Raw genomic sequence first — 12341 nt, forward strand, 5'->3', positions numbered from 1 at the left:
CTCTTCGGGGTTTCCATTTATTGGCGAAAGGCGTTTACCCTTCAAACGATATCCTTCGTTAATTCGGCTATGGCGGCTTTCTGATTTTGACTGTCTTCTGTCGACCCTATTGTCTAATTCTTTCTGTATAATATCTATTGACTAGATCAGTCGTCGCTGGATGCCTCCTGGACTGAGGCTGGAGTCCATTTTTTGTCATTGACTACCATGACGAGGCACAAGAATCGAAATGACAAGATTATTCTGCTACTTTCACAGCTCCTTACAGTACTCATATCAAGCCGTGCCGTGTTTCTCCACCCGTTCCCTTCATCTCGGGCGTAAATTACCTTAGATTAAGCAAACCGGAGGTTGGAGGCGCGGCCGTTTGAGATAAGTTAGCCTGCCAAATCCACCCATAACCACAGGATATCATTATCCTGACGCGAATTCTACGGTCCTGCTCTCTTCAACTGATTGTCATTATTACCATCCTAAGCTCCGCAACTTAACTTAGTAGGAATCTGTTTGCCATGCGGCGTACGGTGAGATAGTGCTGGGTCTGAAACACGACAAAGAGGAACTTACAGCCCTCCTTTCTAGTGCTAACTACCCAGCCATCGGATCTGAATCGTTATTGACTCAATCCTCTGGTGGACGTGAAGTAACCCACTATGCGTTCGTCCAGCCATCAGCGAGTTGAGATTACTTGATTTGGTGAGATGCGGCTCCAGTGTAGGTACACAGGGGATGTATTTGCTGATGGACTTTGATCTCTCTTTACCTATTATTGTGATCATTCGTGGTCAACTTGTCAAATGGCGATCATTGAACCAGTTGCAGTACTTGCTGATGGTCATCCTACTGTGGGCTCGCTGGCTAGTACCTTAGTTCCTATTGTACTCGTAGGCTGAGATCGGTCTGATCTGACTGGCGGTTGAGGACTGATGTCTGTGCTTGGCTTGGGGACGATCTTTGATCATACTTGGGCTTGAGATAGCCTTTTTTCGAGGGAAGAGCCTTCGCTAGCAGGTGGAACACCAGTGCTACGGTTGGTATAGTGCCTTTCTAAGAATCATAAGCCTGAACGGGTCAATGCATTCTGCGCAAGTCCTTCCATACGAGATTGTGCTTGATAGTTGATAGCTGTCAAGTCCCTATGACCCAAGGATTGCAGAAGCCTATGATCTTGAAACACTCGAACCGGGTCTATGTCTCGCCACTGAGCTTTGAGCAGTCTTTCCTGTCAAGGCATTATATAAGCAACATGTCTGCAAGGCTGAGTCCCGAGATCTGAAATTCCAGATGTCGTCCGTTCTGCGCCTTGTAACATGGTCGCTTGAAAATGATGTGTTGCTCAAGCAAATTACCAGCGAGATTAATCAGGTGTTGAGCAACCCCATTAATCGAGCCAGAGAAGTGAATAAGCAACCCACTGGGAGCCGTATAAATTTTCAAGTGGCATTCTGTTTCATGTGGCCCGTCGGCAGCATGAATGTGTAATTCGTGATGTGAGACGATGCATGTGCATAATTTCCACTCAGACAATTGTGGCCTTGACTGCATGGATGCATCTGCCTTGTCGCTGCCTCAAATGGCTGCCTTGTCGGCAAGTTGTCAGTTAGCCCATTTCGTACGACGGGGCTGTGGGGATCTGTATCACCTCAGGGATGATTTCGATCAGGGTGTTAGTGGTATGAGGCTTGTGTATGAAAAATTCTATGATTGTAGAATCCCATCATGCTGTGCAGCTTCTGCAGTATCGAGTTCGGTCCCCTCAGTGTGGTCAAATCACGACGATACTGTATAGGTATAAGCAATGAGTTAAGTGAAGATATCAAGAACAACATTTCAAAATCGTTTCAGATTCATCATCAATTGTGTAGTGCCTCCTGTGACCCTGTCCTGTCCTGTCTAAATGGTGGAGTGACTCCGGTAACTTTCCTCCCCCACATGAGCCCCAGCTTTCCCCTCATTTTCCTCCTCTTAGTCTTGGGCTTGCAAGGGATAGGGATACAACCTAAGGCATGGCAGCCACTGTTGCATCGATCGAACAATGTACGTGGGTGCAGCACACCAATCAGAATGATTGATCCTGATTGATCACACCTCTTCCTGATGAGCGACTCGTGGAAATCGTTCTTTGTGTCGCGCCTGATCAATCATTATTTCCCCGCCACGCCCAGCAACCCCAAAGCCTCCTCCCCCCTTCCTTGCGGGAGTGCCGTCCAGACTCCACCCAGTGTTCGTTCTCGATTTGCGCTGCTCCTCTCGCTAGTCCGGGGACAAGTAAGCAGCATATATTCAAAGGTAGGCACCTAATACCAATCCGTCCTACGGAGCATGATTCGCGGATTGACCTCTTTTATCCCTGTATAGGTCGGGTATCTCTCGTCCGCTTCGACTCCGCACTATTTACCACCGACCTCCCCCTCCCTTCCATCTCACGCTTGGTTTGATGTTCGCACCCTTGCCTCTTTCGATGGGTTGGTGAATCCCATTGTCGGACGGCTCACGACACGATAGCCTCCAGTAGTTGACCTTGACGATGAGTGTGCCGTTGACCCTGCGGTCGGCTCTGGGGCCGTGTCACGCGACTTCCAGATCCCACCCAGGGAAGTCATTGTTTTCGCTGAATCTTTTCGGTAAGTAGCTCACTCTTGTAGTCTTGCTTACTAGAGGATTTGCTCTTAGAGTACTAACTCTGCTTGACCTTCAGCGGTTCAGATACGACAGATACCCTACCTAGCTCGCCAGAGGAACGGCCATGAGCTCCCTCTCATCCCTCAATGGCCGCAAATCACGAAGAGAACCGCGAGCAGTGCCTCTGCTCCGTCAAATGTACCTGCTGTCCCCTACTCCTCGTTGACTGTTGGCGTTCCCTGCGAGACATGGCCCAACGAGCGTCGCGTGGCTCTCACGCCGCAGAATGTGGCTTTGCTGCTGAAGAAAGGTTTCTCGCGCGTACTAGTCGAGCGCGGTGCCGGTGAACAAGCACAGATCCTTGACCGGGCTTATGAACAAGCCGGAGCTACCCTGGTCGACCGAGCTGCTGTATGGTCCGGAAGTAACATCGTCCTGAAAGTCCGTAGTCCCCGACAGGAGGGCCCCATAGATGAAGTCGAAGCCCTCCGCGACGGAAGCACAGTGATTTCGTTCTTGTATCCTGCCCAGAATAAGCTGCTGGTAGAGGCTATTGCGTCGCGCGGAGTCACGTCCTTCGCCATGGATATGATCCCTCGGATTTCTCGAGCCCAGACATTCGATGCCCTCAGGTGAGTTGCCCGCGGGGCTTATGAGCAGACTAAATTAAAAAGTGGCCGATGCTGACGGTGTGGCAAGCTCTATGGCCAATATCGCCGGGTACAAGGCTGTCTTAGAGGCATCGAACCATTTTGGTCGTTTCTTAACTGGTCAAGTTACAGCGGCTGGGTAAGAGATGTGGAACCCATTGAGATATTGACCTGCTAACTCTTTCCTTTCCAGAAAGGTTGTTCACCCCCCAGAAAGAAGGGAGCTGCTACTGATTGCTGCGATAGATACCTCCTAGCAAGGTCTTAGTTATTGGTGCTGGTGTGGCTGGGTTGAGCGCCATCGCTGCGGTAGGTCTGCACTGTTTGACTGTCAAAGCTCTCTACCAACGATGCATAGGCCCGTCGCTTAGGTGCCATTGTCCATGGCTTTGATACGCGTTCTGCTGCCCGTGAGCAGGTTCAATCTTTAGGTGCCGAATTCATCGAGGTCGAAATTCAAGAAGAAGGCGCTGGCCAGGGCGGATATGCCAAGGAAATGTCCAAGGAATTCATTGACGCAGAGATGAAGCTCTTCATGGAACAGGCCCGTGAGGTTGACATCATTATCACAACAGCACTGATTCCAGGCAAGCCTGCACCAAAACTCATTACTAAGGAGGTTCGAATGATTCACAATCTCGTCCTTGCAGCAATAGCTAATTCATAGTAAGATGATCGCTGCCATGAAACCTGGATCTGTCATTGTTGATCTTGCAGCTGAGGCTGGTGGTAACTGTGAAGCAACCGTTCCTGGACAATTGGTCAATTACAACGATGTCACTGTCATTGGTGAGTTTGAGCTCAAGCCTGTCCGATCTCCGTAAATTCATGCTGACCAATTCAGGGTATACCGATTTCCCGTCACGCCTACCGACCCAAGCATCCACATTATATTCGAACAATATCACCAAGTTTCTTCTATCCATGGCACCGCAGGAGAAATCGTTCGGCATTGACCTGTCGGACGAGGTTGTGCGCGGCTCTATTGTCACCCTTAACGGCGAGATACTACCCCCAGCTCCACGACCAGCACCACCGCCACCTAAACCGACAGCTGCGGCGACTCCAGCCAAGGAACAAGCCGAATTATCACTCACACCCTGGCAAAAGGCTACACGCGATGTTGCAACTGTTACAGCTGGTATGGGAACAGCACTTGCCCTGGGAAAAGCCACTGGTCCCATTTTCATGAGCAACATGATGACCTTCGGGCTTGCTGGTCTCGTCGGCTATCGTGCTGTATGGGGTGTTGCTCCGGCTCTCCACTCTCCTTTGATGAGCGTGACAAATGCAATCTCAGGTGAGTAGGCATAATGTCTCAAAAAAGGTTTACCGTAGCATCCTCACGCTTGGATTCTAGGTATGGTCGGTATCGGAGGTCTTTTCATAATGGGTGGAGGCTATATGCCTAGCACGATTCCAGAAGCACTCGGAGCGGCTTCGGTCCTGTTGGCATCCATGAACGTTGCTGGAGGCTTTGTTATCACCAAGCGCATGCTAGACATGTTCAAGCGTCAGTCTTTCATTCCTGATTGATAATGGATTGATGGAGTACTTACCGTCATGTAGGCCCGACTGACCCGCCCGAATATCCATGGCTCTACGCGATACCCGCTGTTATCTTCGGTGGTGGATTCATAGCAGCAGCAAGCACTGGAATGGCTGGTTTAGTGAGCGCTGGCTATCTTGTCAGCACTCTTCTCTGCATCAGTAAGTGGAACTGTGATAAACATTCACATCCGAATACTAAAGGTAATCAGGCTCAATATCCGGCCTTGCTTCCCAGCAAACTGCTCGCCGTGGAAACATCCTTGGTATTCTGGGAGTTGCTTCTGGCATACTTGCATCTCTTGCGGCTGTAGGATTTTCACCAGAGGTCTTGGCTCAATTCGGAGCAATGGCTGGTGGCGGTGCTCTAGTTGGTATGTTCGTCTATGCGATGTTTCGGCTGGAAATATCTATCGTTATTAGAAGGTTTTGGCTCACATTCTTACAGGAGCATTAATTGGACGTCGCATTACACCGACTAGCTTACCTCAGACTGTGGCTGCCCTTCATTCAGTCGTCGGTCTGGCTGCTGTCCTCACAAGTATTGGAAGCGTGATGGCCGATATCGCTGACATCTCGACGTTACATATGGTGACTGCGTATCTGGGCGTTCTGATCGGTATTAACTCAGATTTCAGGTGCTTGATCGACTGCTGACGCTGGACAGGTGGCCTTACGTTCACTGGCTCCATTGTAGCTTTTTTGAAACTTGCAGGCCGCATGTCGTCAAAACCCACGATTCTTCCAGGCCGCCACTTGATTAATTCGACTTTGCTTGGGACAAATCTGGCGACTATGGGAGCTTTCGTGTCGATGGGCCCTGCATCTCCGCTCATTGCTGCTACGTGTTTGGGTGCAAATACCGTCCTGAGTTTCCTGAAAGGCTATACGACCACTGCTGCCATTGGAGGAGCTGATATGCGTATGTCCACGCGCCCTCATCACTGAAAAGGATTACTAACGCCATGAAGCTGTTGTTATCACTGTTCTTAATGCATACTCGGGATTCGCTCTGGTTGCAGAGGGTTTTATGCTCAACAATCCACTACTCACAAGCGTTGGATCATTGATTGGGGTCAGCGGATCGATCTTGTCGTACATCATGGTTGGTGGCTTTCTGTTATTATTCGCGGATCTCACTGACTGAAGTTAGTGTGTCGCTATGAATCGATCTCTTACCAATGTCCTTTTTGGTGGCATTGCGGCCCCTCAACAGGGGCAGAAGAAGATCGAGGGCCAGATCACTCAAGTTACGGTGGACGATACGGTGGAAACACTAGTAAATGCAGAGAGCGTAATTATTGTATGTTGATTTTGACTCTTCGATGTTCGAAGCTCACAATGCTCCCAGGTGGTCGGTTATGGCATGGCTGTGGCCAAGGCACAATACGCACTTGCAGAAATCGTCCGAATGTTGCGCGCTAAAGGCGTCAAAGTACGATTTGCCATCCATCCAGTTGGTACGTTTCCTTTAATTTAGTTCTAAAAGGATAGTCTGACTGACCTGATGCTGCAGCTGGCCGCATGCCCGGACAATGCAATGTGCTTCTCGCTGAAGCTTCAGTGCCATATGACAGTAAGTCCACGCCACACATTTCAAGGTTTCAGACAATAAGGGCTGACGCGACAAAGTTGTACTCGAAATGGACGAAATAAACGACGATTTTCCGGACACAGATGTCACCCTGGTGATCGGTGCAAACGATACCGTCAACCCTATCGCTTTGGAGCCCGACTCTCCGATCTCTGGCATGCCCGTCTTGCATGCCTGGAAGAGCAAAGAAGTTATTGTGATGAAGCGCGGCATGTCCAGCGGATATGGTAAGTCCTTTCATCATGATCAGGAACTTATCACTAAAGGGAACATAGCCGATGTGCCCAACCCCATGTTCTACATGCCTGATACGAGGATGTTGTTTGGAGATGCGAAGACCTCTTGTGATGGTGAGTTATCTCCCTGTGTACTTTTCATGGCCAATGCTAACCAGGTATAGCCATCAAAGCTGGACTTGAGGCACGCAAGTGAGAGAGACGTTGCAGGAATCATTCATTGCCTTTTGATTTCGCGGGTTTGAAGTTTGATTTATTTGTTATGAGTCTGGTATTCGTTTTGCGTCTGCTGTACATGCCTGCATGCTCTACATACTCCATGACATAGTCAGTATATTACTACAATAGGGGTTTGTCTGCCATGAGATCAATGCATAGTTTTAATCCCATACTATCTCGGACCATTCAAAGCATTTCTTGTCACCATGAGTGGACGACTACATCATGGTCTCCTCTTACTTGCAAACCTTGAGTTTGTGTCTTAGATGAATTACATGGAAGAAATTATCCAGAAATCGAAACAAGAAGTCGAGGGGAGACAAGGAAAGCGCACAGACGATGAGAGAGAGAAGAGGTGAGTGTTGCGGGAAGAAAGAAGAGGGAATATTTAACCTGAGGAGAGCAGAGAGAAATAAGCAACGAGGAGCTGGCAATGCCCGAATGGAATATGTTGCCTAACCTGGAAGCAAAAGAAGATGTTAATACAGCCGGAAGGTTCTATTCTGAGCTCTGGGGATGAGTGAAGTGAATGTCAAACCTGAGGCCAGAAGCCATTCACTTCAAGTTGAAGCGAGAGGAAAGAAAACTAGTGAGGTTTGAAGGTAGGTCTAAAGTAAAGGCAGAACATGCTGCTGTAGGCTTCCCCTTGTTACAAAGGTCGTAGTTGAAGTCTCCTGTCCATAAGGTATGTGTACTTCGCAAGAATATGAAGCATTGGCATACGAAAGACAAGCATCTTCAAGAGAGAACAGTCTCCAAATTCAATTTGAGTATTAATATCTCTCCTGAAATAGCTCTTTCCTTCATTGGAGTCATGCTGGATAACCGTCTCAAGCGCTCCATGAAAACCCTTTTGTAGTCGAAGACGGCGCGACGTAACAGCGGACTTGAATGCACTTGCATGTGGCCATGGGACGCAGCCAGAATGCACCAAGTTTTTAAACGAGAACATCCTCTTTGATTTCCTGTTTCAAAAACTTGCTTAGAGATACACACTCCCAAGACAGCTGGATAACTCACCACATAGGACTTGGCAGGCGAATTTGTGTTCATAAGTAACGACTTCATGATGACCTTTAGAGTCAATGTGACACAGATGTTCTCCCAGCCATAATCGTCGGATGGAAAATAGAATGCAAGCAATGCTTGAGACCGTTCGCAGGTTGAGTTGATATAGGCCATCGCTTCGCGTAACCCCATCACCTTCTTCTCCTTTTTGATGACGTGAGTGGTGCGCCTTGCGATTTCTAGCTCCAGCTCCACAGAGCGCTGTCCAGCTTCTTGAGGATTGAGGTCAGGGTCGCCAGAGTTGGTCAGGCAGTCTTTGAGAAGAGCCCGCAACCTGCGAGCGACCGGTCCTCCATAGCCAGTGAGCTTGGACGAGGGTTAGTAGTCAGTAGTCGTTGTGTTAATGAGGGTATGAGCGAATGACTTACTTTGATCTTGATTCCAACCTCAGACATTGTGCTGAAGAAATGCTTGCAAGGTCTTTCGGTCAAAGAGGAGTGCAAAATATTGAGTGGGAGGGAGAAGTAGATGGAGGAGAATTCGCAGAGATATATGAAGTTTATAGCATGGTTGATAGAGGCTTCTTTGTCATGCGCTGCCTGAAAGCCCTCCTTCAATAGATTATTCTCCAAGTGTTCTCCAGCTAATGTGAATAAAACAGCTCGAATGACTTTCACCTTATATTGATTGGGGGTCATTGTCAGCAATCAATGCCGCAAAGTATTTGCAAAGTTCATCATCGAAGAGAAAGTGAGCTTCTTTTAGTCAGGCAGTACTGCTGCTCTGCAGCAGTGGCCTGAATGATCATCCTAGACAAGGAATTGCCGCACTCTGTTGTAGCCCAGCATTGGTGCCTCCAAATAAATCAGCCTTGCGAAGTATTATATCTTTCTCCTACCAGACCTACCATCGGAGAGCATTCCGGTGGGAGATTGAAAGCCAAAATGAGAGCCAATGACTCGGTCGATGGACCATCCGAGACAATGATTCTCTAACGTCAATCAATGAAGACCATAGCAAGAATTCATTTTTCGAAGCCGTCAATGAATGTGGGCAAAGAGGACGTTGATTGATTGTAGGACAACTGATACTTGGTGTATATCACGTGATCTCTATTGATCTGATGACGCTTTGCACGACATCAGTTGTGTTCTTTCTTCTCAGTAAAAATGACGCTGAGCATGATGATTTCACTGAACTGTCGCAATTCATTCCAGTTGAAGTTCATCGTATGATTATACTGCACAATCCAAGATGGATTTTATGATCTCAAGCTCTGTCCTTGTCTTTCATGACTGGTGGGGCGATAACTGTGTTGATGATGTGATCGGCTCAACCAGTCTTGGTCCCGCAGCTTTCCAGTCTTGTCATTCGAGCTGATCTGATGAGGGCTCAAGATCATGGATTGTCTGCCGATGATGATGATGATCAACGCAGTCCTGTCGACCAGCCTAATGATGGCGATAGGTCAATCCAACAGGTCAGCAAAAGCAAATCAGAAAATCTCCCCTTGGCGTCATTCTCGCTCGAACATTTCTCTAGGATGCAACAAGGTTTGGTCCTGAAGGGACAGCTTCCCAGTTATGACTGATGACCCACGGACTTGCGCTCCGTCCACCCAGCAAGCTCTGATTGGAGACTCCACCACTTGGCTTCTGGGTGGAAGAGAAAAAAAGCAGTGCTCTGGCCTCAGCGTCCCTAGCCTTTTATTTAGCGTGCTCACCATTGAATCTCATGCGGACCAGATATCTCCGAGGGTGGCATTGACGATTGGAAGACAAGGAATCAACTAGTCCTGAGCAACGAGTAAGTGAGGTTTTTTCATCCCGGACCCTTGCCTCGTTCGGCAAACGAAGTTGTGCATTACTTCATGGCATATTGGACGCTTCGAAATCTCCAAAACGAACCGAAGACTATTTCCTGCATATCCTCTTGCCGTTTAAACTTTTCATTGCCGCTAACAGTGGGGTTGGCAGGTTCCTGGCGGGAGTTGTAAAAGATATCCACAGAACTCAAATCATCTACGAAGAGCGATAGCATATCGGAATTTTTTTTTGTCTTTGACTCTTCTTTCCTTCTTATATTCTTTGAGCCTCAGGAGTGAGCATTTTGGATACCGTCAGCTCTTGAGATCTGTTGTCAAGGCGTTACAACAGCCATGGCTCCCACGACCCAAAACCATTCAGACCTTCTGGTCGACCAAGATGACGTCCCCGTCATTGGTGAACATGACAGAAGTGAAACAAGTTCGCAGGATGATGCGGCTCTGCTGGTCAGTGGATAAGGTCTCTTCACTCCTGCAACCAAAGAGACAAACTGCAATAATTATAGTGATATTATCAGTACTGACTCGAAATTGCAGAAATCGATGGGCTACAAGCCAGTAAGCTTCATGATCGACAATCTTATAGGTGGAGCTTTGGTGCTTACAACAATGCCCAGGTGCTTCATCGGACGTACAGTTTGATTGAGAACTTTTCGACGACATTTGGTGAGATATGCTCCTTATCAAAGCACTCTTTCCCCACATCACTAACATACCATGATCAGCTGCGCTCTACTTCGTTGGTGGAGTTCGAGTGACGTTCAGTGTTGGTATTGCAGCTGGTGGTAATCTAGCCTATTGGTAAGTCAAGGGTGCCTCTTTCCGATATATGGAAACTCACAATGAGTAGGACGAGCTATCTGGTTACTATGGTCTTCACATTCATCACCGCCGCGGTCATCGCGGAAGTATGTTCTGCGTCCCCATCTGCAGGCTCAATCTACCTGTGGGCTGCGGAAGCTGGCGGCCCTAGATTCGGAAGACTTCTTGGTTTCACGGTTGCTTGGTGGAGTACCACGGCCTGGACTACCTTTTGCGCCAGCAACACTCAAGCCGCTGTGAACTACATGCTCTCGGTAAGCTTGCAAGTGCATTCAAGAGGTAGTCAGGAGTTAAGCTGACCTATCTTCAACAGGAGTTGACAGTCTTCAACGTTGACTTTCCTACTGACACTGGTGATGTCAAATTTCGGGCAGTGCAATGGATTTGTACCGAGATCTTGCTCGCGTTGGCTGCACTGATCAATTTTTTGCCTCGTGCGTAGCTCCAACTGATCGTGATAAACCCTTGTCCTTTAGCGTGTACTCATTCTTCTAGCCAAATACTTCCGATTCATCTTCTACCTATCGTCGTCAATGGTCTTGCTGGACTTCTTGCTCAACATCATCTGGCTTCCGATCGGCGCTCACAACACCTGGGGCTTCCGGACTGCCCACGAAGCCTTCATGTCCACCTATAACGGTACCGGCGCCCCGCCCGCCTGGAACTGGTGTCTTTCCTACTTGGCAACTGCAGGTATTTTGATTGGATTTGATGCCTCGGGTCACGTTGCGGAAGAGACCAAGAACGCGTCTGTCACAGCGGCTCGTGGTATTTTCTGGAGTACAGTCGCAAGTGGAGTCGGCGGATTGGCGACTATCATTCTTTTCCTCTTCTGCGCGGTTTGTTCACCTCCATTCAGATACGCATAGGATACTGACCTGCTCCAGCCGGACGCCGACACGCTATTCTCGTTTGGCTCTCCCCAGCCTTTTGTGCCCCTATACGCCGTTGTCCTCGGCAAAGGCGGCCACGTCTTCATGAACATCATCTGCATCGTGGCTCTGTGGCTTGTAAGCCGTCTCCCACTCACCGTACCCCCGAAGCACACTCTGACCCCTCTGCAGAACACAGCCATCGCCATCGTCGCCGCTTCGCGTCTCGTCTTCGCCGTCGCCCGTGACGGAGTCCTCCCCTTCTCCGGCTGGGTCTCCCGCGTCCACGTGGGCCAGCCCCGCAACGCCGTCATCGTCGTCTGGACCGTCGCCGCCCTCGTCACCTGCACCCTCCTCCCGTCAAGCGTGGCTTTCACATCCCTCGTCTCCGCAGCCGGTGTCCCCAGCGCCGCCGCATACGGCCTCATCTGCCTCGGCCGTCTCCTCTGCACGCCCAACCGGTTCCCCAAGCCAAAGTGGAGTCTGGGACGCCTAAGCAAACCCTTCCAGTTCATCGGCGTATTCTGGAACGCCTGGGTCGTGGCGATCCTGTTCTCCCCATATGCGTTTCCCGTAACGGGGGAGAATCTGAACTGTAAGATACCGCATCCTTTGTCCCTCTCTTCGTCTTAATCTGTAGTGGTGTATTAATGTTTTCTGTTTGAACAGATGCCCCCATCATCATGGCGGGCGTGACGATCCTCGCTCTCATCTCGTACTTCGTCATGCCCGAGGAAGCCTGGTTACCCCGGAACCGCATCTCGCATTTCATTGACAGCAAGGGCGCCGTCTCCGGGACGGTGGAGGAGATCGCTTCGTCGAGGAGGGCGGAGCACGAGGGAACCGCTTCGCAGTGATAAGGTGATTTGAGCGAGGTCGACTGTACATTATCTAAAAGCAGTATATACTCCCACGGATAGTGATTTTGGGTGGCCTGCAGAAGAG

General features: G+C 49.3%; 3 protein-coding genes across 3 annotated transcripts; 2 read left to right on the forward strand and 1 right to left on the reverse strand.

Moving 5' to 3' along the window:
• Positions 1 to 2527: 2527 nt before the first annotated feature.
• CDV56_100564 (putative nicotinamide nucleotide transhydrogenase) lies at positions 2528 to 6846 on the forward strand (the record flags this gene model as incomplete). The annotated part of the gene is made up of 20 exons (XM_026754183.1): positions 2528 to 2624; positions 2699 to 3254; positions 3322 to 3411; positions 3466 to 3472; positions 3519 to 3581; positions 3631 to 3891; positions 3944 to 4061; positions 4117 to 4572; positions 4633 to 4785; positions 4842 to 4982; positions 5033 to 5194; positions 5269 to 5439; positions 5488 to 5742; positions 5792 to 5925; positions 5974 to 6123; positions 6172 to 6280; positions 6337 to 6396; positions 6453 to 6641; positions 6690 to 6764; positions 6815 to 6846. The coding sequence occupies 20 exons, from the start codon at positions 2528 to 2530 to the stop codon at positions 6844 to 6846; spliced, it is 3279 nt and encodes a 1092-aa protein (XP_026613791.1).
• A 961-nt stretch (positions 6847 to 7807) lies between these two features.
• Positions 7808 to 8332, reverse strand: CDV56_101390 (uncharacterized protein; the record flags this gene model as incomplete). The annotated part of the gene is made up of 3 exons (XM_026755009.1): positions 7808 to 7834; positions 7890 to 8243; positions 8306 to 8332. 3 exons carry the CDS (start codon positions 8330 to 8332, stop codon positions 7808 to 7810), a joined length of 408 nt encoding a protein of 135 aa, XP_026613792.1.
• Positions 8333 to 10035: 1703 nt separating this feature from the next.
• On the forward strand, positions 10036 to 12253 carry CDV56_101711 (putative amino acid permease; the record flags this gene model as incomplete). The annotated part of the gene is made up of 10 exons (XM_026755330.1): positions 10036 to 10149; positions 10240 to 10260; positions 10320 to 10368; positions 10428 to 10503; positions 10553 to 10778; positions 10838 to 10958; positions 11020 to 11363; positions 11412 to 11534; positions 11589 to 11991; positions 12066 to 12253. The coding sequence occupies 10 exons, from the start codon at positions 10036 to 10038 to the stop codon at positions 12251 to 12253; spliced, it is 1665 nt and encodes a 554-aa protein (XP_026613793.1).
• Positions 12254 to 12341: the final 88 nt, after the last annotated feature.

Source organism: Aspergillus thermomutatus, assembly GCF_002237265.1.
Source record: "Aspergillus thermomutatus strain HMR AF 39 chromosome Unknown NODE_115, whole genome shotgun sequence".
Lineage (NCBI taxonomy): Eukaryota > Fungi > Ascomycota > Eurotiomycetes > Eurotiales > Aspergillaceae > Aspergillus > Aspergillus thermomutatus.